Source organism: Capsaspora owczarzaki (assembly GCF_000151315.2).
Source record: "Capsaspora owczarzaki ATCC 30864 unplaced genomic scaffold supercont2.8, whole genome shotgun sequence".
NCBI classification, from domain to species: domain Eukaryota; class Filasterea; order Ministeriida; family Capsasporidae; genus Capsaspora; species Capsaspora owczarzaki.
In genome coordinates this window covers 1,360,491-1,385,086 of record NW_011887299.1, presented here as the reverse complement: position 1 = coordinate 1,385,086, position 24,596 = coordinate 1,360,491, and the positions used below count along the sequence as shown (strand labels likewise).

At 56.3% G+C, this 24,596-nt stretch overlaps 5 protein-coding genes across 5 annotated transcripts; 3 read left to right on the top strand and 2 right to left on the bottom strand.

The window, feature by feature from the left end:
* Positions 1–371: 371 nt before the first annotated feature.
* CAOG_05355 (hypothetical protein) lies at positions 372–2,857 on the top strand (the record flags this gene model as incomplete). Its single annotated transcript, XM_004346990.1, has 3 exons — positions 372–777; positions 916–2,714; positions 2,816–2,857. The coding sequence occupies 3 exons, from the start codon at positions 372–374 to the stop codon at positions 2,855–2,857; spliced, it is 2,247 nt and encodes a 748-aa protein (XP_004347040.1).
* Positions 2,858–3,060: 203 nt separating this feature from the next.
* On the bottom strand, positions 3,061–9,248 carry CAOG_05354 (histone deacetylase; the record flags this gene model as incomplete). The annotated part of the gene is made up of 7 exons (XM_004346989.1): positions 3,061–3,613; positions 3,717–4,126; positions 4,259–4,571; positions 4,661–4,807; positions 4,952–5,990; positions 6,032–8,016; positions 9,038–9,248. The coding sequence occupies 7 exons, from the start codon at positions 9,246–9,248 to the stop codon at positions 3,228–3,230; spliced, it is 4,491 nt and encodes a 1,496-aa protein (XP_004347039.1). The 3' UTR covers positions 3,061–3,227.
* A 721-nt stretch (positions 9,249–9,969) lies between these two features.
* CAOG_05353 (hypothetical protein) lies at positions 9,970–11,878 on the top strand. Its single transcript, XM_004346988.2, has one exon. The coding sequence runs from the start codon at positions 10,103–10,105 to the stop codon at positions 11,852–11,854; it is 1,752 nt and encodes a 583-aa protein (XP_004347038.1). The 5' UTR covers positions 9,970–10,102; the 3' UTR covers positions 11,855–11,878.
* A 280-nt stretch (positions 11,879–12,158) lies between these two features.
* On the top strand, positions 12,159–16,182 carry CAOG_05352 (adaptin). The gene is made up of 5 exons (XM_004346987.2): positions 12,159–12,177; positions 12,793–13,061; positions 13,178–15,110; positions 15,259–15,791; positions 15,911–16,182. The coding sequence occupies exons 2-5, from the start codon at positions 12,798–12,800 to the stop codon at positions 15,986–15,988; spliced, it is 2,808 nt and encodes a 935-aa protein (XP_004347037.1). The 5' UTR covers positions 12,159–12,177; positions 12,793–12,797; the 3' UTR covers positions 15,989–16,182.
* On the bottom strand, positions 16,102–23,501 carry CAOG_05351 (keratin-associated protein 5-4). The gene is made up of 6 exons (XM_004346986.2): positions 23,074–23,501; positions 22,339–22,938; positions 17,169–22,254; positions 16,918–17,047; positions 16,623–16,815; positions 16,102–16,518 (listed from the first exon to the last, which is right to left on the bottom strand). The coding sequence occupies exons 1-6, from the start codon at positions 23,386–23,388 to the stop codon at positions 16,258–16,260; spliced, it is 6,585 nt and encodes a 2,194-aa protein (XP_004347036.2). The 5' UTR covers positions 23,389–23,501; the 3' UTR covers positions 16,102–16,257.
* Positions 23,502–24,596: the final 1,095 nt, after the last annotated feature.

Genomic DNA, 24,596 nt, shown 5'->3' with positions numbered 1-24,596 from the left:
CGCCCTAGGTGGGCGGCGACCGGCACGATAAATGACAGCGATGTCTGTACTGTAGATCTATCCCTTAAATTACGATATTCTCGTTTCATGCCGGGTCTGAGGAGCTTTCTTACCTTCTTTGATTTGTGCGTGTCATTCGGTAGATCTACGTCACTGCGGAAATGAGGGCAGGATTCCTTGCGCTCTTTCTTTCTCACCAGGAGGCGCATCAACAACTTTGAATTTCTACCATGCTGCTCGCGTTCATCTCCAAGGATTTCTGCAGTTTCGTTTCGAGCTTGTTTCAATCGGTGTTGTTTCGCATTTTTTGTTTTCTCGTTTTGTTCTTCGTTTTTTTTTTTTTTTACTCATTTTCCCTCTTCTCCCTCCAGATGGCCTCCAGTTCCAACTCGGCACACCCCGCAGCTGCAGCGGCTGGCTTATCTCCGTCTGACTCGTCTGCTGCCTCCGAGGAGGACGACTTCTTGAAACGCTTCGAGTCTTTCTCGCTTGCACTGGGCCCTGCCGAGCCTGCACCCCCGCCGCTCGACCCTGCGGATGTCATGCGCAAGTACGATGAGCTGGCTAAAGCTGTGGCCAACCTCTCACTCAAGGAGGTGAAGACAGATGTCGAGGGCGTCGTCGAGAAGGTCAAGCCGCTTTACACCGCGGTTGGAGTGGTGAACGACTATATCGACTACGCGTTGACCATGTTTCCCACCCTGACCCCGATGTCAGCCCAGTTTTGTCTCGATTCCATTCAGAGACCCGTCAAAACCTACCGCAAGGAGGTTGAAGGTACGAACTCGCGCTTGGCCAAGACATTTTTTTTAACAAAAAAAGAAAAAAAAAAAGGAAGAAGAAAAAAAGGCGCCAAAAACAGCTGAGAAGTCCAAAAACTAACCTGTTGATTTGCCGCTTCTCCCTCCGTTACAGCCCTCCTTAAAGCCCGCCTGGCCGAGTCACTCCAACCAATGATTGCGGCCAAGTTAATGCATCCACATGCAAGCAAGGACCATAAACCAGCCACGTGTGAGCAGGCCGCCGAACCATTTGGGTGCTTTGAGCTCAACCTTGCCGAGCGGCCGACATTTGCAGAGTGTGGCCATGCGAACTCTGAGGCATCTGTGCATCTTGACGTGCACTCGACTCTGAAAACCATCAATTTGAGTCTTGGTTTACCTATCAAAATGCGGGCAGAATGGCCTCATCCTTCGACAACAACAGCTGACGACGCTGCCTCATCTGATACTCCTTCATCCGCTGCTACATCGGACGCTCTTCCGTCAGACGCTGCTGCCGTTCGCGCAGGGAAAGGCAGGCAACCGGCATCTGCTGATCCTTCATCCGCCTCTTCGTCGCCTGCTCCATCTTTCATGAGCCAAAAGAAGGGCAAGCAAGCGTCGGGCCCTGCGACTGCCGCTTCGGCACCTGCCATCCGACCGAATTTTGTCATCACAACCATGAACGGACAGCCGCTACTCGTGGTTGAAGTCAAGTGCCCGACGACCCACCGGGTCAAAGGCATGTATGAGTGCAAAGGTGGGGATTTGGAGCCCCGCGAGGTGTCGGACAACAACCCCGATTCGGATGCTGTCAAGCACAATACAACCCTCGGGCACCTGCAAGGCCAGCTGTACGACTACCTGCGCTCGCCTCACGAGGACTTTTGCATGGTGCCGTACTTTGGCATCCTCACGACGTACCACGAGTGGGCAGTCTACTGGCTCGCCGATGACCAGGAACAACACCTTCAAGACACTCCCTCCTGCACGACCGAGTGCGCGACTGTTTCGGACGTCGGCGAGTTCAAGAAGATCATTCTTGAACTCGAGAGACGAGCAACCGTCACGACAGACGCGCAGTGGCCATCGCTCAAAGTTGTCCCCACGTTTGGCAACGTGCACAACCCAGCAGCAACTTCAGCGAAGGTGTTTCAACAAGGCGAAGCGACGCGCCGCCTCATCCGCACGCGCGTGTTCAAGTGGAACGATCCCGACCTCGTCAACGTGTTGCAGAACGTCATTTTCAAGGCCTATCACCTGTCGCAACTGCGCTTCCACCCTCATTTCGGTGAAAGCTCCTCGTGCCTACTCTACAGTAACAACCAGCTTACACAGACCAGAACGCATGGCCGCGTTCAGTTGGACTTCAACACCTTCTCCAACAAGGTCGTTCGATCTGGGTACATTTTTGGAGGCCCAAAGCCGACCAACGTTTACTGCTTTGTTGACCTCGGTCGCGGACGTGACGGCCATGCATGGCTTGCGAGCCCGTACACCAAACTGAACCACGGTGTCTGTGTCCTGAAGGTGCGCAATCCGCGCGTCACATCGTCATTGTCCGCAACAGGAGAGGCGGCGCTTTGGCGCGAGATCTGGGGATCCCGCCACAAAAACACGCTAATTGCAAATCCTTTCCTCGAGACCCACAGCGTTGATGATGCCATTTACATGCCATATGTCAAGATGGTCGGGGATGTCCGGCTTTGCGAGGATGAGGAACGTCGTCCCATTCTGGTTGCAGCCGCGCGTGCAGTTGAACACATGGCTTCGCTTGGCTACCGACACAAAGACGTGCGCTGGCGTCACGTCGGTATCTACCGTATCATGGGCGACGACACGTTGTATGCGGTGCTGATCGACTTGTCCGATGTGGAAAAGGTCTTCGACAAAGCCGAAGCCAGAAACAGTATGCTTGCGAAACTTGACATTGACGAAAGCCTCCTAGAAAAGGTAAGCCCGACAAAGTCGATCAAGCCCAGAGAGCAGTGATACAGTTTTTTGTGTGAGTAAGCCACCCAACCTCTTCAACCAATAAACGATTTCCGTCTCAGAACGCAATGCATTCCACCACCTGCAGCTGGCTCGTAAAGTAGGCCGTTCTTGGGATGCCACTTATCGCATACATGGCTGGTTGGTCTGGTTCGAAAGGACCTAGGATGCTGGCGAGGGTGGATGGGTGCAGTACAAGTCGCCAGGAGGAGGGTTGATAATTTCTTTGTATTCGGTTACTTGCTGGGGGTTGGATGAGAATGTCGTTGCTAACAACGCTGTCAATCAGCAGGGCAAGCTGTCTGAACAAGCTAAACCATTGTATTCGGTTACAAGCCAGACCTTCACGCTCCACTCGTTCGACTGGACAACCAAACAAAGCCCCCGCTTCGTAATAGCCATCAAAAGAAATTCACAAACATCCTCAACCAAAAAAAAATTACTAAAGCAGACAAAAAGCCCCATCCTCCCGTATTAATCGAGGTCTCGCGGATGGACTCCGCGACGTGTTCGGGGACCAAGCGACCCTCGAGGAGACTTGGGCATGGCGGAGGAGGTGTTCTCATACAGCTCGTATGGAAGGTCGAACGAGCTTGGCATGCGCAGCTCAGACCAATGTTCGCGTTGGATGTTGATGACGCGCTTCAGCAGCGTGATGGCGGCGGAGGATGGCTGGTTGGAATTTCGCGTGTCGTATTGATTGCTACTCGGCGGGATCGGCGGAGGCTGTTCGCCCAACAACACCCGAATGCACGCTGTTGCGCATGTCGATAACGAGTTTAGATCATACCCGCCCTCCAGGGCAAGAATCACTTTGCCGCCAGCGAGTTCCTTGAGCCAAGCAGTCATGCGCGCAAAGCCTGCAAGGAAACAAAAAGTGTGAAATGAGAGAATGAACTGTCAGGACACAACACGCCAAAACCCCACTCAAGAACAAACCGATTCTTCTCCACACCCACTTACCCGCTGGTGTAACCTTGTAGTTGCCAATGAGGTCGCCTTCAGCTGCGTCAAAGCCAGCCGAGATAAAGACAAGCTCGGGATTGAACTGGCGCGCAATCGGCATCACGACATAGTAGAATGCGGCCAGGTACTCGTTGTTGCCCATGGCGCCGTTGCCACGCCATGGGATGTTGACATTTTTACCCACACCCTCGCCCGCGCCGCACTCATCAGCGTCGCCCGTGTACGGGTAAAAGTTGCCGTCGTCGTGCCGGTGCAGGCTCAGATACAGCACGGAGGGATCGTTGTAAAAGATGTTTTGAGTTCCATTGCCATGGTGGATGTCCCAGTCAACAATGAGAATGCGTTTCATGCCGTGCGCTTTCGCGGCCGCGGCCGCAATGCTCACGTTATTAAAGAATGAAAAGCCCCTAGCAAGCAACAGAGACAAGACAAACAAAGATGTGAGTGAATGAGAGACTGAAAATGTAGTTGACAACCCCATTGTCAGGCCCAAAACCCCGCAAAAACACTTTTCTGCTGCAAAGAATGCATTGACGTACATGGCTTCGTTGGCCTCGGCGTGATGTCCCGGTGGACGAATGACGGCAAAGCCATTCACAATTTCGTTTTGAATGACAAGCGATGTCAGCTGCAGCAAGCAGCCAGAGGAAAGGCGCGCGGCACGACCAGTGGTGGCGCTGTTGAAGACGGTATCGCATGCGACACCTTTGCCACCGCATTCCATCGTCTCCAAATCCGGTGGCGCGCTTCCAATAAAGCCGTAGTGCTCGACATGAGCAAGCTGGTGAACTTGGGCAAGCTCATCCGTTGCGGCCTCTCGCGAGAACGGCCTTGCGCACCGATCCAGGAAGCCTGGGACCAAGAGGTGACAGATGAGCACCACGGCATTTCCACACTCCAAACTGAGGATTCGCCTTGCTCAAACCAGTCTCAAAACCAACCTTCGGAATCCATCGCTCGCAGGATTCGCGCAAGACGATCTGGTTGCTCGGGATGCACATGTCGCTTGCTATCACAAGAACAGCGATGAGACAGCATGCCGCGGTCGTAAATGAGGGCTGTTCTGCTCTTATGACCTTCCTTGAGGACTGTCAGAAACAAAAAAAAATCCCATTCGAAATAACAAACAAAAAAGTCAGAGTCAGAGAATAACAAGTAATTGCACAAAAGGAACACAGACAAAAAACGCAATCACATCCATACCGGCTGCCTTGACAACATCCACTTTTGACCATCCTCGGGACCATCGGGTCCAAAGTGCAGGGCTGTCATAACATGACGAAGCGCGCCAACTCGCAGCCATTCATCAAACTCGGGGCCATACCCCTCGTAATGAACCAGCACAAACGAACCAGGAGGAACAATCTTTGAGACGGTCGCGTCCTCGACGTCTCGCCTGCGCACACGAGCAACGTGCCAAGCACCCTCTGCATCAAAGGCCTCGATGCGCTGACCGATTTGCAATTCCAGACCGCTCGAAATTGGCGCTGGCTCGTACATCATTGTCATTTGCGGCGGTTCGATCGAGTACATGTGCCCAATTTCGGCATTGTAGCCGAGGTGCGCGTGGGCCACACCATTGGTCATGGGAGGGACGTGGTCTGGCCCCGTGTAGCCGTACGGAACGGGGTTTGGCGGAATGCCGTAGACTGTTTGAGTATGGCCGTACACGTCGATGAACTGGTACGTGGGCAAATCCAGCAGCGTGATGGTCTGCGGGGGTGCATACGCGTTGTTGCCGTAATTCATCTGCGCAAACATTTGCTGCTGTTGCTGCATCATTTGCTGGTGGAGCGGCTGTTCGGGATGTTGCTGCTGCTGTTGCTGCTGCTGTTGCTGCTGTTGCATCATCATTTGCTGGTACTGGAGTTGTTGCTGATCGGGGTGCTGAAGCTGGTGCTGGTGCTGCAACATGAGTTGTTGTTGGTCCATAAATCCTTGGTTCTGTGGCGGAAATTGCTGCTGATACTGCATGTGCTGCTGATTCGGATGCGGCGCAAAATGGATGTTTGGTTGTTGATGTTGATGCTGTAATTGTTGTTGCTGTTGTTGCTGCTGTTGCTGCTGTTGTTGCTGCTGTTGTTGCTGTTGTTGTTGTTGCTGCTGCTGTTGCTGTTGCTGCTGCTGCTGCTTTTTGGTTTTGCGAGTTTTCGCTCCAGGAGCAGTTGGCACACCAGCCATATCGCTCGCTCGCCCGTCCTTCATGTAATGCATGTGGAACATTTGCTGCTGCTGCGACACGTGCGGATGCTCTGCGGCGGCGGGGGTTGGCTATCAGCACTGCTGGCACTGGGGTGAGCAGAGTTGTTGACAGGCACCCCTCCGTGCTCCGCAGGTGCCTGTGGCTGCGCTGGGGCTGAGGCAGAATCCGACGCAGCGAGCAGAGTCGCGTCCGTCGCGCCGGCCGCTGCGTTGTTGGCAACCTGTTGCTGCTGGCCTCCCGTGCCAACGCCAGACTGGCGACGGCGCATGGCGGCCGAGGGAGTGTCTCGCGGGCTGCTGAGAGTCGCCCCGCCAGATGGAGACGGCGGCTCAAGCTTTGCGGCACTGGAGGAGGACGGGGACCGAGCACTCAGGCTCGGCGATCGCGCTCCAGGCTCGGAATGGTCTAGTTGACTTGGCGCGCCCAGTTCATTCGCAGAGCCTGCGCGAGAAAGGGCGGAGCTCGCGCTGTGAGTGCCGCCGCGCGAACCACTCCACGGAGTGACGAGGGCCCAGTGACGAATGCGCGGAAAGGTCAGACCTGCATCAGGCCACCGCTCGGTGACGTTCAGCACGAGAATATTCTCCAATTCGCTGGGCGAACGCGCAAACATGGAGGCTTCACACGCCGCGTGTTCGGAATACGGAGACGCCATCGCGGACAACGGCTTGTAGTCGTACAGATCGCCTTGAGTGGTGGTGCCCGCTTCGTCCTTGATGACAATCATTGGGACGACAATCGAGCCCGGCGATGTGACGCTGCCAGGGGTGATGCTTGGTGGTGGTGCAAGCAGAGGAATGACTGGTGATGCACCCGTCCCAGCGTGGGATGCTGGAATGGCTTCTGGGCCGGGCTCCAGCGAGCTCGCAATCGGGATGGGTGAGGCGGACTCGTGCGTTGTCTGGGTGGCAGGCGCAAAAAGGCCATCGCGCTTTGCGTCCACTGCGAGTGCGCTGCTGGGTGCAGAGGACTCGGCAGACGACGGAGGCTGGTCGGCTTCGTCGCTCGAGAAAGCGAGAGCTGTGGGTGCGGAAGCGGGGCGGGGAGCAGGCACGATGGGCGCGAGGGACGTGCCATCCGCAGAAGCACTCTCAGCGGCGGGTTTTGTCGGGGCTGTCGTTGCAACGGCGGTGGCGGTGGTGGTGGTGGTGGTGGTGGTAGCGGCGTCGTCTTCCACGGCAGCGGAGGCAGCGGTGGCAGATGGAGGAGGAGGAGGAGGAGGAGACGTGGATGGCGATGTTGCCTCAGCAGTGGCCGCAGATGCTGCAGCCGCCCGCAAAAAGTCCGGGACGCGTTTGGACGGCTCGCTGATGGACAGGCGTCGTCGCTTTTGTTTGAGCTCGCTGAGCTTGATGGGGTCTGCGTTCGAGGCGTAGGACGAGTCGACGCTCGGAGACGCGAACGTGACGGTTTTTGGCGTGCCGCCGAGCGCGTGCACGGATGTCGGAGACATGGCCGACGGCTGGACCAGCGGCGAGTGCGCAAACCCGGGCGTTCCGGGCGGGCCGTGTCCTCCAGAGGAACGAATAGCAGGCGGTGTAATGGGCTGGCCAACCAGGCTGGTTTCTGAAAAGGTCCGTTGCCGGCCAAACGGCGAGCCACTGGCGGCAGTAGCAGCAGTGATCTCGCCCTGGTGCGGGTAGGGACCCGGCGTGGCCGTGCTTGTCGCCGTGGGGACTGGGTAGAGCGGGGCGGACAGGGGTCCGTCCATATTTCCAAAGAAGGCTCGCGGAGTTCCTGCGTCCGCGGATCGCGGCGGGAGCGGCGGGAGTGTGCCGTTGTTGTGACTGTTGTGACTGTTGTGAAGGGTGCCATTTGGGCTCTGCACGGCAATGCTCGAGTGCTGCTGATGGAACTGCATTGGTGAGTGCAGGTGCGGGTGCGGGTATGCGTTGGGTGCTGCCAGGTGCACGACGGTCGGCGATCCAGCTGCTGTGGGGTGGTGGAAGCCATTTGGGGTCGTCGTTGTCCCAGCAGCCATCATCATCAGGGGCATCTGCATCGGCATCTGCATCGGCGCTGGCATTGCTAGTGTGGGCATGCTCAATCCGCTGTCAGTGGCCGTCGTCGAGTCGAGTCGCATCCGCTTGTTGGCTGCGGTTTGAAAAAAAGGAAGAAGAAAGAAAAGCGGGGACGTACAGAGCAGGTAAAGTGAGCGAGCTTGCAGTGTGCATGCATGACAAGTGGAATGACGCAAAGTGCTTCCCCCATTCCTCTGCTTCAGAACCAGAACGAGTCCGGAGAGAGCGTGGTGAGGGGGGGAGGGCAGCGAAGGGGTGGAACGGGGCGACCACCAGCACCACCACCACCACGGGCGTGATGACTCCCCTCTCCTTCCATCCGGCAAACTCGCTCCAGCATCCACCACCCCACCACACACACACACACACACAATCCACATCGAAGGTCTGCAATGGATCGCCACGCACTCGCTTTTTGGGATGACTTGCAGAACACTTCCCATCTCTTTTTATTTTTTTATTATTATTTTCTGATTATTATTATTATTATTATTTTCTATTGATTTTCTATTGGATTTTTTGGTTTTTTTGGTTTTTTGGTTTTTTTTTTGTCTCGTGTGAGTTTTCGCGACCAGATCCTCGCAATCCACCAGCAAAGAGTGTTCTCGCCGTCGTTCCACTCGCGTTGGGAGTGTTTGTGGAGGTCAGCGAAACGCGCAAAAGCACCGGTCGACAACGGCGAATGCGCAGCTTGTCAAAGAAATGGGTGAGCAATCGGGGGATGACAACGACCGACAGCTGGTCGATCGCGATGCCCTTGCATCAACAATCGCGGACAGTAGCGGCGACACGTCAAAACGAACGAGGATGGGGGGGGCACGCGGTGGTGCGTTGACTGGGGGGCGATTGGAGCGTTGAAGCGACAGAGGCGGGGATGTGAAAAAGAAATAAAAAATAAAATAAAATAAAATAAAAAAAAATAAAAAATAAAAAAAAAAAAAAAAAAAGAGCCGCTGCCGTGGGTGGGATTGGCTGCTGTGTGCAACCCCCCAATGCCCACCCGCGCATCCATCCATCTGTCAATGAGTGGGAGTGTGGGGGTGGGTGTCTGGCTGAATGAGGTGGGGGGTGGAGAAGAGGAGAGAACGACTCACGATGGAGGGCTGCGACGTCGGACGACCCGTTGCTACTTGTTCCGTCGTCACTCCCAGCTGCCGGTGCCGCCACTGCCGCGCCGCTGCTGTGGGTGCTGGTGCTGGTGCTGCTCGTCGTCGTCGTGCCTGCGCCGTGTTCCTGGGCGTGATGGCTGTCGGCTGCCTTCATGGCCGCGTTCCCCGCTTCTGCTGCAGCTGTCTCACCCTCCATTTGGATTTGTGTTTGTTGTTGTTTTGTTTCGCCCTTGCTGCGTGCTGTTAACGTCCCACACCGCACCACGCTCTCTCTCTCTCTCTGTCTCTTGGATTCTCTCTTTTTAAGACGCCAAATGCCGTTGATTAGGGTGGCAACTCTGCGAAATGAAAAACTCAGACTGCGAAACGAAAAACTCAGACGGGGGGTCGTAAGCGAAAAAAATAACGGATTGATTCTGAAAGAGAGAGAGAGAGAGAGAGAGAGAGAGAGAGAGAGAGAGAGAGAGAGAGAGAGAGAGAGAGAGAGAGAGAGAGAGAGAGAGAGAGAGAGAGAGAGAGAGAGAGAGAGAGAGAGAGAGAGAGAGAGAGAGAGAGAGAGAGAGAGAGAGAGAGAGAGAGAGAGAGAGAGAGAGAGAGAGAGAGAGAGAGAGAGAGAGAGAGAGAGAGAGAGAAAAAAAGCGTCGAGAACAGCGATGAAGGGATTCCTCACCATCAGCCACGCCGTCCCCGTCCCCGTCCAGCGAGGCAAAGAGTAACAATCTCTGGTCCAGCGTACTCCCTGACTCTGATTTCCCTTGCTCCTTACTCCCAAGCCAAAGAAGCAAAGTGAAGCCAATCCATCTGCTCTCTTCGTCCACTTCTTTTGTTCCTTCGTCCCGCTTCCACCCACGCAAATACCCCCCCACCCTCTTCATCTATTCTATTCTCTGAGCACCTCCATCCGCAATACGATGATCCCACACTCAGGAGAATAGAAAAAGGAAACGCTCGTCAGTTCTCTTTTTCGCTGTCCCTCTCTCTCTCCCTCTCTCTATCTCTCTCTCTCTCTCTCTCTATCTTTCTCCCTCGACCTCATTCCGAAGCACAGCAATGAGCAACGACGGCCTGTACAACGCTGCCGGCGACATCAAGTTCGAGACGGCTGCCGAGCGCAACAACGGACCCGAAGGCTTTTACCGCGCAGACGCCCTGACGAGCGCGGATCAGCCGTACGAGGTCCCGCTGGCCGAGTTCCGGCAGTACCTGAAGGAGCTCTACCACATCAACCCGTACCTGCGCACCATCCGCACGCGCCCGCGGCTCTTCATCAAGAACAATGGCATGATCTGGCAGATGCCCGTCAACACGCCGGCCAGCGAGAAGGCCGTCATTGACCAGCAGGCAAAGCGCCGCGGCGTCGCAGGCATTGCCACCGCGTCTGCCTCCCCTGCCTCTTCCGGAGGCGCAGCAGCAGCAGGAGGAGCAGCAGCAGCGGGAGGAGCAGGGTCGCGAGCAGACTCGGCGGCTGCAGGCCACCATCACTCGCACAACAGGCACCATCCGCAGCAGCAGCCGCAGTACCGCACCCAGCAGCAGCAACAGCAACAGCAGCAGCAGCACCGGCAGCAGCAGCAGCAGCAGCACCAGCGCCCAGCGCGATCGGGCATGCCTGCAAACTCTGCTGCGTCGGCTGCATCCGCCTCTGCGCAAGCTGTGTCTGCCTCCCGTCGCCGCCGCGGGGATGGCAACGACCCGGACGACGACGAGGACTATGGCGTCAAGCGCTCCCGCACCAGTGGCGGCGGAGCGAGCAGCGGGGGCGGCAGCGCGGCGAGTGGCGGGAATGGCGGCTCTCGCCACTACATCCCGTCCAACCGTCCCGTGGGGCGTCCGTCCAAGGCGTCCATGCTGGCGGCACAACACGCTGCTGCCCATGCTGCTGCCGTCGCGGTCAGCTCGGCCGGCAGTGGTCTGGCTGGAAGCGCGTCGACTACGAACGCAGCGGCGGCCGCTGCTGTCACTCAGGAGGCGCGAAACGCAGCGACGATGGCAACGTTTGTGGGCCGCGATCGCCTCCTCCATGGCGGCTCCTACCTGCCACCGCGATCGGCTTCGTCGCGGCTGAACAACATGAGCTCGGCTGCAGCGGCTGCGGCTGCCATGGCTGCGCAGTCGCTCGGTGGCGCGGGAATCAGCACCAGGAGCAACAACCCGCGGCGCGATCTCGACCGTGTCACCGTCGCCATTGGTCCCTCGCTCACCTCCGAGCTCCTGCGCACCCTCATGCCATACCGCTCGGTCTTGATCTCTGCAGCGCGCCACATTAACGAGCAGGCCGGCCGCACCGTCATCACGCTCGAGGATTTGCGAACCTTTTTGGAGTCCACGCTCGACTCGATGAAGCAAGGCCTGTTGGACAATTCCGAGGCGACCCTGGTGGAAATTAGCGGAAGCAGCGGCAGTGGCTCGTCGGGCGGCAACGATGGTGGCAACAAGGACGCCGAAGACAAGGACGCCGCAGCAGAGGGCAAGGATGCTGCTGACGGCAAGGACAATGGCGGCGATGGCAACAGCACCGCACGTGCTGCAAATTCTAGCTCTGCGCAGTCGGACACGACCCGCGCACCCGCCGCCGGCGACAGTCAAAATGGCGACCAAATGTGCGAAGCTGTGGCAGCTGGCGAGAATGAATTGCAGCAGGACTCTGTGTCCGTCAGCGATGCGTCTTCCGTGAGCAGTCCGTCCAACGAAAGTGTCTGCAGCACGGTCAGCGATGACCCCATGGACGAAACGCTGGATGCTCAACCTCAGTCGCTTTTGCGCACAACCGCTCGGCAGGTTGCACTTCATGTCGCATCGTAATTATTTCCCCCCCCCCCGCCCCCGTCTGTTGCTTTGTTGCTTTGTTTGTTTGTGTTTGTTGGGGGTGTTTTGTCACTTTTTTTTCAATGATCACCACCATTCCCTTACCAGCTTCCTGTCTCAGAGTCTTCGAACCCTTGTTTTTGGTTTGTTCGTGGCTTTTTCAACTCCTTTTTTCGCGTTCAATTCTGCCCCCCCCCCCTCTTCCTCGCCCCCTTTTGTTGTTGTTGTTTCTGATTCCTTATTTTCAATCCACACATTCTTCAACAGGAGGGTTGTTTTTCGTTCTCAACGACGTTCAGTCAAAAATTCAAAACAAAAAGGTGAATTTTCCCTTTTTTCTTTTTTTTTTTTTTTTATATTTCATTTTTTCAAAACGCTCTTTTTTTTTCCATTGCGTTTCCATTGCGTTTCGATTGTGCCAGCGCAGCAGCAGCAAAAGTCGCGACATTTCGCGTATTTCGTGCATGTCTGCATTTCCCACAAACGCACTCATCAGTCGCTCAACCATCGAAGCGAAAGACGACGACGACGAAGACGAAGACGAGTCTGCAACAATAAAGAAGAGAGATCACAAATTGTTCGCTCTCCTGCGTTGCATTGAGCAGCGTTGTGGGATTCGGTTGGGGGGGGGGGCAGTCAGGGGGATGTCTGGTCATTTGGTGTTGAGTGTCCCCCCACACGCCGCCGATGATCGTGCGAACGGAAGCACGAGCAGAAGTGATGGCGCTGCGATGACAGGAAACAAAAAAAAAAAAAAAAAAAAAAAAAGCAAAATCTGTGGTTGACAAAATAGCAACAACAGTATCGAAATTGGACGTCTAAAAGCTAAACAAATCTGCTACGATTGATACTCACAAAAGTCAAAAGCTCACCGAGATCAGGTTTTGCTTGCTTTTTTTTTTTTCTTTTCTCTGTCTCTCTCTTTCGTTTTCTAGCAACCATGCCGGACGATATGCGAGGCCTGCACAACTTTATCGCCGAGATTCGTGCGACAAAGTCCAAGGAGGCCGAGGAGAAGCGCATCAACAAGGAGCTCGCCAACATTCGCTCAAAGTTCAAGGGCGACAAGCCTCTGGACGGCTATCAGAAGAAAAAGTACGTGTGCAAGCTGCTCTTCATGTTCCTTCTGGGCGAGGACATTGATTTCGGACACATGGAGGCCATCAGCCTTGTCGCGTCCAACAAGTACTCTGAGAAGCAGATTGTGAGTTCCTGTTGTTGTGTTTCGATGCTCCTGTTGTTGTTGCTTTTGGTTTCGCGTTCCTTGCACGAACTCGTCGCTCACCCGCACGGTTGCTGTCTCGCCACGAACCCCAACAGGGATACCTCTTCCTCTCAGTCATGATCAACGAAACGTCCGACTTTAACCGCTTGATCATCCAGCAAATCAAGAACGACTTGCTTGATCGCAACGAGACCCACGTCTGCCTGGCACTCACCTGCATTGCCAACGTTGGTGGCCGCGAGATGGCCGAGTCGCTGGCGGGCGACGTGCAAAAGCTGCTCGTCTCACCCGACTCGCGGAGCTTTGTCAAAAAGAAGGCGGCGCTCACGCTGCTGCGCCTGTACCGCAAGTTCCCTGAAATCCTGCCTGTCGGAGAATACACGCCTCGCATTATTGCGTTGCTGGATGACCCCGATCTGTCGGTGGTCACGTCGGTGCTTGCCCTGCTGTATGCCCTCGTTCAGGCCGACACCCAGGGCTATGGATCGTGCGTGGACCGTGCCATTGCACGTCTGCGCCGCCTGCAGACCCGCGAAGAGTCGCTGGAAGGCTACGTTTACTATGACATTGCCGCGCCGTGGCTGCAGGTCAAGCTGCTGCGCTTTTTGCAAGTCTTCCCCGCACCCGCGCCCGACTCGCGCGCCCGCGAAGCTGTGGTGGAGGTCTTGCGCTCCATTGTCGGCAAGGCTGCCAACGAGCCGGTGCGCGACAAGCGCAACAAGCAGCAGCTGCCGCAATACTTTAACGCACGCAACGCCGTCCTGTACGAGGCTGTGCGCGTGTTGATCCACCTCGAGTCCGAAACCGATCTGCTCGTCGAGAGCTCCAACTTGCTCGGACGCTTCCTGTCCTCCAAGGAGACCAACTTGCGCTACTTTGCCCTCGAGCTCATGTCGTCGCTTGCCACGCTCTCGTTCACCCACGAGGCCATCAAGCGGCACCAAGAGACGGTCGTCAACGCGCTCACGCAAGAGAAGGACATTTCTGTGCGTCGCCGCGCCCTCGACCTCCTGTACAACCTCTGCGGCAAGAGCAACGTCCGCGTTATTGTGCGCGAGCTCCTGCAGTACCTCCAAGTGGCCGACTATGAAATTCGCGAGGAGATGGTGCTCAAGATTGCCGTCCTGGCCGAATTGCACGCCGACGACTACTCGTGGTATGTCGATGTGATTTTGCAGCTCATCCGCGTCGCCGGCGACTATGTCAGCGAGGAGGTTTGGCATCGTGTGGTGCAAATCGTCACAAACCAGCCCGACGTCCAAGACTATGCCACCAAGGTTGTTTTCGACGCACTGTGCTCGCCATACTGCCACGAGACGATGGTCAAGGTTGGCGGCTATCTGCTCGGCGAGTTTGGCCACCTCATCGCCAACAACCCGCGCGCCACCCCGCAAATCCAGCTCCAGTTGCTGCTGAGCAAGTTTTCCATGTGCTCGCCTTCCACGCGCGCGCTCCTGCTGTCCACGCTGGTCAAGTTTGCCAATCTCTTCCCGGAAATCAAGACGGACATTGAGACCATCTTCCGGTCCAACAACCTGTCGCGCAACACGGATCCCGAAATCCAACAGCGTGTTATCGAGTATCTTTCGCTCTCGCAGCATCCCAACCCGAACGTGATGCCCACTGTCCTTGAGGAGATGCCCAAGTTCAAGGAGCGCGAGTCCTCGCTGCTCGCCAAGATTCGCGAAAAGTCCGAAGGTGTCAGCGTCGATGCAGAGGCGGCCAAAGTCGCCCGTCAGACGGTCATTGTCGACCGCGACCGCCAAGAGCGTGAGGACCGCGAAGAACGTGAGGCGCGTCGCTCCAACCCTGCCGTGTCTCAGCAACCCCAGGCCAACCTTCTCGGCGACCTGGATGCGGCGCCAGCCTCTACTGGTCCTTCGGCTGTGAACACCACCTCCCAGCCTCCCCAAGCAAATCCCGAGCTGGCCCACCTTTCGCGCGCCTTCCTGTTCCAAAACGATGGCAAGCTGTATGAGGATGCCATTCTGCAGATTGGTGTCAAGACAAGCGTCAAGAACAATCTAGGTATGGGGGCGAAAGGGGGAGTGGGGTAATATGGGCGTTGAGAAATTGAGGATTGGGGCAATGTTGTAGTTTTTGTCGTTTCTGTCGTTTCTCGTCGTGGTTCATTTTTTTTTTATTTTTTGTTTTGCTCTGTTTGCCTCGCTCGCAGCTCGTGTCGCCTTGTACTTTGGCAACAAGTCGGGCTACCCAATCACCAACTTTACCAGCGACGTGTTTGCCATCAACACAACAGAGACCCTTTCGCTCCAGGCAAAGCCTGTTGAGGGCCAGCTGGCGCCGAAGGCGCAGACGCAGCAGCTCATCAACGTGGAGTGTCTGAAGGAGTTTGAAGAGCAGCCCACGCTTGGCGTTGCCTACGTCGTCAATGGCCAGCTCCAGCGGGCGGTCATCAAGTTCCCCATCTTTGTGAACAAGTTCCTCGCGAGCTTTGACATGGACCAGCCCACCTTTGTTGCTCGGTGGAAGCAGCTCTCTGCGCCGGGTCTCGAGTCGCAAAAGGTCTTCAAGGCCGCTCAGCCTATTGATGTGGCTGCAGTGCGCTCCAAGCTGCAAAGCATGGGCTTCACCGTCCTGGCTGGCGTCGACCCCAACCCGGACAACTTTGTTTGCGCCGGCGTGGTGCACACTGGCTCGAGCCAAGTTGGTGTTTTGCTGCGATTGGAGCCAAACCGCGATGCCCAGGTGAGTACCGAGCTTTTAAGGGGTTGCTTTATCCTGTTGTTTTGGTTTGCTGACTCTTTTTGCCCCCCCCCCTTTTTTTTTCTTGTCTCACCTTCCGCATTCCATACTTTTCCTTGTAGATGTATCGCGCGACGTTCCGCACCTCTCGCGACACTGTCTCGCGCATTCTTTGCGATTTGGTGGCCAGCTCGTTCTAATTGCTTCAAGACTGGACTGTTTTTGCATTTCGTTGTCGAGAAATTTCCAAGATTTGATTTTTGTGCTTCTTAGCACTGTGTGTGTCTTGAGGTGTGTGTCTGGGCTGCTTTTGGTTTTTGTTTGCTTTGTTGATGTACATGATTGTGATTATGTTTGTGTCCGCGCCAACTAGTACATGGATGTTTGTTTCCAACCCCCCGTTTCAACTCAAATCACGCTCAACTATACAGTATTTTGTGTATTAACAAGCCCATAAAAACAGGGAATTTTACATTTCGACGTACGGGGAGGGCACGGACGTGTCCTCCGCAGGCGGATTGAGCGTGGCGTTGAACGCTTCCTGCATCTTGTCGTTCGCCGATTTAGGGTCTTCCGCCATAAAGACAGAGAAGGAGCCGCGACGGTCGGAGAAAGCTGCCGAAACTGGCAGATCCGCCGGACGGTCCACCGGCGAGCCCAAAAACACGGGACTCTGCATGCTTGCTTCGCCAGTGATATCCGGTGTTTCGAACAGCGGATTGCCCACAACCTGCGGATGTCAAGCGAAGGAGAGGGATGGAGAAGCATCAGTGTGAGCAACAAAACCAAAACACTTCACTTTCGGGCTCAATCGATCTGCAAGCGCAGACTTACGTTTGTAGGGTCGGAGACACCCAAGAGTGCCGCTTGAACGTGGACTGGCATTTGGCGGAGATCTTCTTCGGCAAGGAAGACCTTGTTGTTGAGCAGCGACGACGAGCTGTTTCGGGAAGGAACAAAGCCCGCGCCCTTCACATGTGTCATGTTCGGGTCGTCCGACGCACGCACAGCCCAAATGTGGCCGTAGCTGAAAACCAAAAGGACAATTTCAAAACGAAAGTGAATGAAATGAAATGAGAGGCACACAACCACATCCACTCCCAGCAACGACGAAAATAACAGTCCTTACCGTCGCTTGCGGTAAACACCCAGAGCAACGATAATCACAAGAAGAATGAGCACCAGGGAGATGGCGACAATGGCAGCCACACTGAACTGGCCACCAGGACCGAAAGCCAAGCCGTTGTCGTCCGCAATAGCTGTGGTTGTGTTGAAAGTTGCAGTCAAAAATGAACAATCAAACGTGAGCAACGCAACCAGTCGACAGAAAAATGGCACAAGCAGCAGCAATTTGAAAAAAAAAAGCCAAACACAACAAACCTGCGCAAGAAACGAGATAAGTCGTCCAATTGCCGTGAACAGAGCATTGAATGGCTGTTTCGTTGGCGGCCGAGGCGTAGACGGTTCGGAAACCAGAAATACAGCTCAGAGAGCACTCGGCCGGGAAGCGTGTGCCTGCCGTGCAGTTCGCATACAGACCCTTGGTGGGGATGGGGAGCAAACAGTCACGGGCGTCGCAGGTGGCCGCGTCGGCGTTGAGCAAGTATCCAGGGTTGCAGACGCAGGAAAGGATGGACGTCTGGTGACCAAGCGAGTGCGAGGACAGCTCTGGGCACACGTCGCAGAAAGTTTGCCCGGCAAGGGCCTGGAACTGGCTGGTACCACAACCGTCGCATGCAATAGCGCCTGCAGTGGTGGAGATGGAGCCGGCGGGACAGTTTCGGCACGAAGAACGTGCGGGATTCGGTTGGTACTGGCCTGGCAGGCACGATGTCTGGATGCCATCCTGGCACTTGGAGCCGGGATCGCAAGGCATGCAGAGAAGCAACGTGGCTTCCCATCGGAAGCCCGCATCGCAAATGCACTGCTGGATGGAGGTGGCGCCTTGAAGCGTCAGAGTCGTGGAATTGGCTGGGCAAGGGTCGCACGAGGATTGACCCTGGGTATCTTGGTAAGTGTTGACAGGGCAGGATGTGCAGCGAACGTTGCGCGTGCCGGAGCTGTACTTGCCCAGGTCGCACAGACCACAGGCTTGTTGGCCAAAGTCAGGCGCCTCATAGCCAGGGCCGCATTCATCGCACAGTGCGTGGCCATACTGGGATTGGGCAGTGCCTCGATCGCACAACGAGCACTCTGCCTCTCCACCAATCGGTTGACTGAAACCGGGCTCGCACGGAACGCACGAGCGTGCGTTCGCCGCAGGGACAAATCCAGGATCGCAGGCTTTGCAGTCGCGCATGCCACGGTCGTCTTGATACAGGCCCGAGCCGCACAGAGCGCAGTCGGATTGGCCTTGGCGGTCCTGGTGCGTGCCAGCAAGGCACTGCGTGCATGCACTCGTGCCACTCGGGTTGCCAACAGAGTACTGGCCGAACGGGCAAGGCTGGCACGAGGACTGACCAGGCTGGTCTTGGGCAAACCCAGCCACGCAAGGCTTGCACTCTGTGGACGACGAGTTGGACTGGAAAAAGCCAATGCTGCAAGGGGTGCAGGACACGCGACCCGGGTTGGGCTGCATGGTACCTGGTGCGCAAGCGGTGCGGGTGCTATTGTTGCAAGAATACCCGGGCTCGCACTGAACGCACGTGGACGAGTTGGCCGGCAGGTAGTAGCCGCTCAAGCACAGTTCGCAACGCTCGCCAGTGTAGGGAGCAGTGCAAGAGCACTTGCCAGAGCCGCTGATGCCAGAGTTGCAGGTGCCAGTGTTGCAGTTGGGGCATGCAGTGCACGAGACACCAAAGTAGCCATTTTGGCAGGCTTGGCAGTTGGACCCAGTAAAGCCGGCATTGCACACGCATTGGCCGTTGCCAGTCTTTGTTGAGTTGCAAGTGCCGTACAGGCACGGCGGGCAAGGCAGGCAGGTCGGGCCGTAGCGGCCAGGGGCGCAGTTCTCGCATGAACTACCGGCATAGCCACCCGCGCAAACGCACGAGCCGTCACCACTGTAGCCGGAATTGCAAGTGTTGGGCGAGCCGCAAGCCGCACATGCGGTGCAATTGCGGCCATAGTGGTCAGGCAAGCAGCTATCGCACGAGCCGTCTGCAAAGCCGGCGGGGCACTCGCACTGGCCGTCGCCATCAATGCCGCCGTTGCAAGTGCCCGAGTAGCAAGGCGGGCAAGGCAGGCAGCTGGGGCCAAACCGACCGGGGAGGCACTCGTCGCAGAGTGCTCCAGAAAACCCTTCATCGCAGACACAAGTACCATCGCTGGAGAATCCGTCGCGGCAGGTACCATGGTCGCAGCTCGGGCATGCCGTACAAGACGAGCCAAAGAAACCAGGCAGACACGTCTCGCACGTCAGTCCACCGAATCCTGGCTGGCAGACGCAAGCACCGTCGCCCGCCTTGGTTGCGTTGCATGTGCCCGAGCCGCAGAAGGGGCAGTGAGTGCAGCTCGAACCATAGTAATTGGGCGCGCAGGCTTCGCAATTCGCTCCAGCGACTCCTGTCGGGCAACGACACACGCCGTTGCCCGACTTGGTTGCATTGCAGGTTCCGAGTCCGCACGACGGGCAAGCAGTGCAAGACGGTCCGAAATAGTTGGTCTGGCAGTCTGTGCAGACGGTGCCTCCAAAACCAACCGGGCAAACGCACCTGCCATCACCCGTGATGGTGCTGTTGCAAACACCGGTATTTTGGCATGCTGGGCAGAATGCGCAGGTGGGTCCAAAGCGCCCGTCGAGACACTGGTTGCAGTTCGCGCCCGTAAAGCCGGGGTTGCACTGGCAGTACGTGGACTGCGTCGTCGCGTTGAGCATGCACTGTCCATTGCCATTGCAGTTCAAGCAGGCAACGCAGCTCGGGCCAGGTGCAGACCAAGTGGCGTCGACGGTGCAGTAGGGAAGCGAATTGTTGGAAACAAAAAAGCCGGACGAGCAGGCAGTGAGACAGATGGAGCCAAGAGACCGACCCCTGTCGCACGATGCCGATCCAGAAGCCGGGATGGGGAAGGCGGGGCAGTGGATGGCGTTCAGCTGGCAAGAAGGAACGGCAATCGACCACGAGCCCGTGAACTGAGTCGAGTACGAGCAGGTGGTGCTGTTGGGATGACTCAGAGTGTAGCCAGTGTCACAAGTGAAGGCGCACTTTGAGCCGAGGGTGCCGCGGGCAGTGCAGGTGACGGTGCCGTGGTCTGGGGCGACGACTTGGGCAGGGTTGCAGTACGACTCGATGAGCTGGCAAGTCGAAGGGGCTCCATTCCAAAGACCGGTGGAAAGGCACTGCGCAGAGGCCGCTGTGGAGCTGACAAACCCAGAGCTGCAAGAGAAGCTGCACGCCGAGTTGAGCTGTCGACCAGCGGTGCAGACCATGCTTCCATTCACTGGCGCCGTCAGTGCTGGGCAAAAGTTGGCCACGCTGGTGCACGACGGACGTGCTGCACTCCAAGAACCAACAGTCGCATTTCCACTATTGCATGCGATGGTGTTTGAGCCCACGGCTCCGGCAACCTCGTAGCCCGTCACGCACGAGTAGCTGCAGGTCGAGCCAACAGTGTTGCGACGCGTGCACGCAATTCCCGACGAGAATGGAGGGGCAACCTGGTTGGCGCAGTAGTCTTCGATCGGCACGCACGTTGGCTCCACGCTCGACCATTGGCCCAAGCTGGTGCAAGAGCTGGTGGCAGAGCCAGACAAGGTGTAGCCAGCATCACAAGTGAAGGTGCACGACGATCCAACCGAGCCGGTGCCTGTGCACGACACATGGCCATTTGTGGGGCTGAGCAGCGTGGCCGCGCAAAAGCCATCAATCAGCTGGCAGGTGGGTGCAACGGGATCCCAAGTTCCGGCTGCCGTGCAAGCAGTGGAGTCGTCGCCGACGAGACGGTAACCCGCATTGCATCCATAGTAACACACGGACGCGATCGAACGAGGGCAGCTTGGGGTGAGCGTGCCGGACGTGGGAGTCGACAGCGCGGGGCAGAACGTGGCATCGAGCACGCAAGCGGTTGCTGGTGTTGTACTCCAAGTGGCATTCGAACGACAGGAGGTGGTGGTAGAACCCGTGTCAAGCTTGTATCCAGCGTTGCAGCTGAATGTGCACACTTGTGACGCACCGGCGCCAGTACACGTCGACGCGCCGTTGGCGGGGACGGGAATGCTGGGACAGTAGGTGGCAACAACGGTGCACGAAGGCTTGGCGGATGACCAGCCGCGGCTCGGCTGGCAAGTGCTGGATGGCGGACCAGAAAGCACATAGCCTGCGCTGCACTGGTGGGTGCAAGTGGATCCCAGTGCGTTGCTCTCGGAGCAGATGACAGAGCCAAAGTCGGGTGCAGTTTGCTGGTTCGGGCAGTACGCCAGGTCTCGGATGCAGCTGGGCGCGCCGGTCGAGCTGACGGGATTGAGACTCCACGTGCCGCCCGCCACACAGGTCGCGGAGGTTGGGGTGGACACGTCATTGATGTAGCCGGCGTTGCAGTCGTAGGTGCAAGTCGTGCCAATGCGACGAGGATGGCTGCCGCAGTTGGCAGCGCCACTGGTGAACGTTGCCGGCGTCGGGCAGTACGCCTCGTCAAACACGCAGGTCGGGTTGGCGTTGCTCCACGAGCCAGTGACGCCGTTCGCATTGCATGTGGTGGAAGACGCGCCCGACAGCACGTAGCCAGCTTGGCAGCTGAACGTGCAGACAGAGCCCAGTGCACTGCTCTGGGTGCAGGAAGGCGTCATGCCACTGGGGACGCTTGCGAGCGCAGCGCAGTAGGTACTGGCAATGCTGCAGACCGGAGTCGTGCCGGTAAACGTGCCTGCAGCCGCGGTAGATGCGGAGCACACGAGTTGCGTGTCGCCCGAAGTTTGGGTGTAGCCCTGGCTGCACGCGTAAACCGCCTTTCCGTTAATCGTGTTGCTGATGGAAACCAGCGTGGCGTGGTCAGGAAGGGCTGGAGTCGCGCAGTACGCATCCTTGATCACGCAGGTCGGGGCGCTGTACGTCCACGAAGTGGACGGCTGGCAGGTGCTGGAGGCCGCTGCGCCGCTGGCCAGAACGTAGCCGTTATCGCAGGCAAAGCTGCACGTAGAGCCCAGCGTTGCGCGAGCAGTGCAGCTCATGCTTCCATACGTCGGAGCGACGAGAGCGGTGCAAAAGCCCTCCTGCAAGCTGCACGTCGGAGCGCTAGACCCAGATGACCAAGACCACTGGGTGGTTGACGAGCAGTTGGCTGTTCGACCGGTCGCGGACAAGACGTAACCTGTCGCGCAGGAAAAGCTAGCCACCGACCGGTACTGCTGGAGAGCAGTGTATGCAATGTTGAGGTTTGCCGATGAGGGCAATGGCTGGCAAAAGTTGTCGACCACACTGCAAATACCGCTGGCGGCATTCGACCAGACGCCAGTTGCCAACGTGTTTTGATTGCACTTGATCGACGAAGGCGAGCCGGCTTGGAGAGCATAGCCTGTCGCGCAAGAGAACTGGAGCAAGAGGCAAGACCACAATAGTTCAGTCAGTCAGTCAGTTTTAAAACACGCAATACATCCGTGCAGATCAAAACGTACTGTGCATGTGGCGTCGAGTCGGTTCTGGTTGGGGCAGCTAATAGCACCGTTGGGGGGAGCAGCGCGAGCAGGGCAGTAATTGTCATTCCAGTTGCAGACGGCCAAGGTGGCGCTCCAGGGGCCTTGAACGGCACCGTTGCATGTGACACTGGAAACGGCCGAGCTGGCGGTAAATCCAGCGTTGCACGACACTGTGCAGACGGTGTCGATAACGTTGTTGGGCAGGGTGCAGGCCTGGGAGCCCGAGCCAGAAATCAACGTTGGCAGAGCAGAGCACCAGTTGGGCACTTTGGACAAGCAGTCCTTGTCCGTGTAGCCAGGACTGCAAGAGGAGCAGTAGCCAGTGGCTGACGAGCACCCCTTGCACGTCGGAGGGTCGTTTATCAAGCAGTACTCGTCGCAATAGGTACCGTAAAATCGGCTGTTGCAAGTGATTTGCGATTCAACGTACACGGTCGTAATGTAGGGTCCGAAACCAGACAATGTGCTTTGAACGAGTCCCTGATTGCCTCCGATGGCATAAATGTAGTTACGGCCTGCATCTCCATCCGTTCCCACCGGATCATTGTCGCGGCAGTCCAGGGTCAAGGAAAAGGAGCCCTTTGCGGAGACAAACCAAGAAGAAAAAAAAGAGGTGGAAAAGAATACAGAAAGGAAACGTAGCAGCGCTAAAGTGAGTGGGATGGCAGAAAATGGGGACATCCAAACACAAAACAAACAACAAAAATCACGTACAGAATAGGACTCGGCAAAGTCGATCTGGAGCGTGTTGCTGCTCCACGACGGGTTGTTATTGTCAGATACTTCCGGCAAGCTGCTGGTAACGCAGTTGGTTCCCACACAGAATTTGTAGGTGCCGCATTCAATGTCGCACGCCGTACCGAACGTGGTATCGCATTGTCCGTTCGTGGCCATAGATTTGACTCGAACGGTCGCGACGTGTCCGGCCACAACCGCAGACTGCAGCAAAACTGCCAATGCGCAGAGTGCCACAGTCCACGCAACGCCCGCTCTGTCGGTCCTGCTGCTGCTGATGCGTGGGACCGCCATGGCCTTTGTTGAAACGGGGAAAAAGGGGGGCAAGTCCTGGCTTTGTGTATCAGCGATTCTGGTAGGGTCGGAAATCAGAGTGAAAATAAACTTGGACCAAAAAAAACAAAAAAAACGCCAACAATGTCTGAGCTGCATGACAGAATGGGACAAAAACACACAACAAAAACAAGTGAGTTTGTTTTGCAATTTCCTATCGCTGATGAGGTGATGCGGTCTTTGAGGAGTGTGTGCGAGTTGCGTGTGCTTGTGTTGGCGGTCAGCGGTCCCACCGATTTGTATTTGCTGCTGGGCAACGTCGCTCAGTGCTGCAAAATAACAGGTTGAAATCCAGTTGCAATACGAAAGAGCCAGTTCATGCAGTGTTAATCAGCGGACACGGCAAACCGTCGGCAACAGCCGCGCGCGTCCCACCAACGGCGCTCGTTAAAACATGGCGCGACATTGTGGTGGTCACGCTCATGGAGAGAAAAAGGGGTTCTGCGGTGTTTTCTTTTTTTTTTTTCTTTTTCTTTTTTTTCTTCTTTTTTTTTTTTCTTTTTTCGTTTCTTTTTTTGTTTGGTTTGCCGTTGTTGTGGGCGAACAACGGTACTGGGAACGGCGCGGTATCACGAGTCGGCCTCGCACGACAAGCGCACGCATAGTGCAAGCAATCGCTGGCATGTTGATCCAACCATTTCAGGTTGAATGACTGGCGCACAGAGCAGCCCAGCGTTCGCCAATGGACGATGAACGAGAAGAGAGGGGGAAAATCGCCCGAGCTCCCCAAAAATTACTGCCGACACTGCAACTTCAGCCTCCAGCTGGACGTTGAGCACGCACTCTGCCCCGCTGGGGAGTGTCAATGCAAGTGCTACGCAGCTGATTCGAGAGGGCGCATCGTGTCGAGGCGGCCCGAAATTCGAGCGAATCAATCGAGTCAATAATTGGGGCGGTTTTTGGTTTTGTTCTTAAGGTCCGCGCCTTTTTGCTTCTTTCTCTCCTTCTCTTCCTCGTCCCTCACGCCTCCGCAGCAGTGCGCATCGTCCGCCGTGTTGCTCTCTTTGTCGTATCTAGCTTTATGCCCTACAATGGAGCTTTGTTGGGAAGTCGCAAGTTTTTTTTTGTTGTGGTCGGAAAAAATAAAAATAATAAAATAAAAAAATAAAAAACGACAAAATAAAAAATAAAAATAAAACAAATTACCGAAAGATTGAATGAACTGTTGC

What these genes read in the sequence shown, in the direction of transcription:
- CAOG_05353 (XM_004346988.2), top strand. Translation starts at nt 10,103, where the DNA reads ATGAGCAACGACGGCCTGTACAACGCTGCCGGCGACATCAAGTTCGAG.
- CAOG_05352 (XM_004346987.2), top strand. Translation starts at nt 12,798, where the DNA reads ATGCCGGACGATATGCGAGGCCTGCACAACTTTATCGCCGAGATTCGT. An exon ending in AGTACTCTGAGAAGCAGATT is followed by an intron (nt 13,062 to 13,177) that starts GTGAGTTCCTGT and finishes GAACCCCAACAG; the next exon opens with GGATACCTCTTCCTCTCAGT. An exon ending in AGCCAAACCGCGATGCCCAG is followed by an intron (nt 15,792 to 15,910) that starts GTGAGTACCGAG and finishes TTTTCCTTGTAG; the next exon opens with ATGTATCGCGCGACGTTCCG.
- CAOG_05351 (XM_004346986.2), bottom strand. Translation starts at nt 23,388, where the DNA reads ATGGCGGTCCCACGCATCAGCAGCAGCAGGACCGACAGAGCGGGCGTT. An exon ending in ACTTTGCCGAGTCCTATTCT is followed by an intron (nt 22,939 to 23,073) that starts GTACGTGATTTT and finishes GTCTCCGCAAAG; the next exon opens with GGCTCCTTTTCCTTGACCCT. An exon ending in GACTCGACGCCACATGCACA is followed by an intron (nt 22,255 to 22,338) that starts GTACGTTTTGAT and finishes CTCTTGCTCCAG; the next exon opens with TTCTCTTGCGCGACAGGCTA.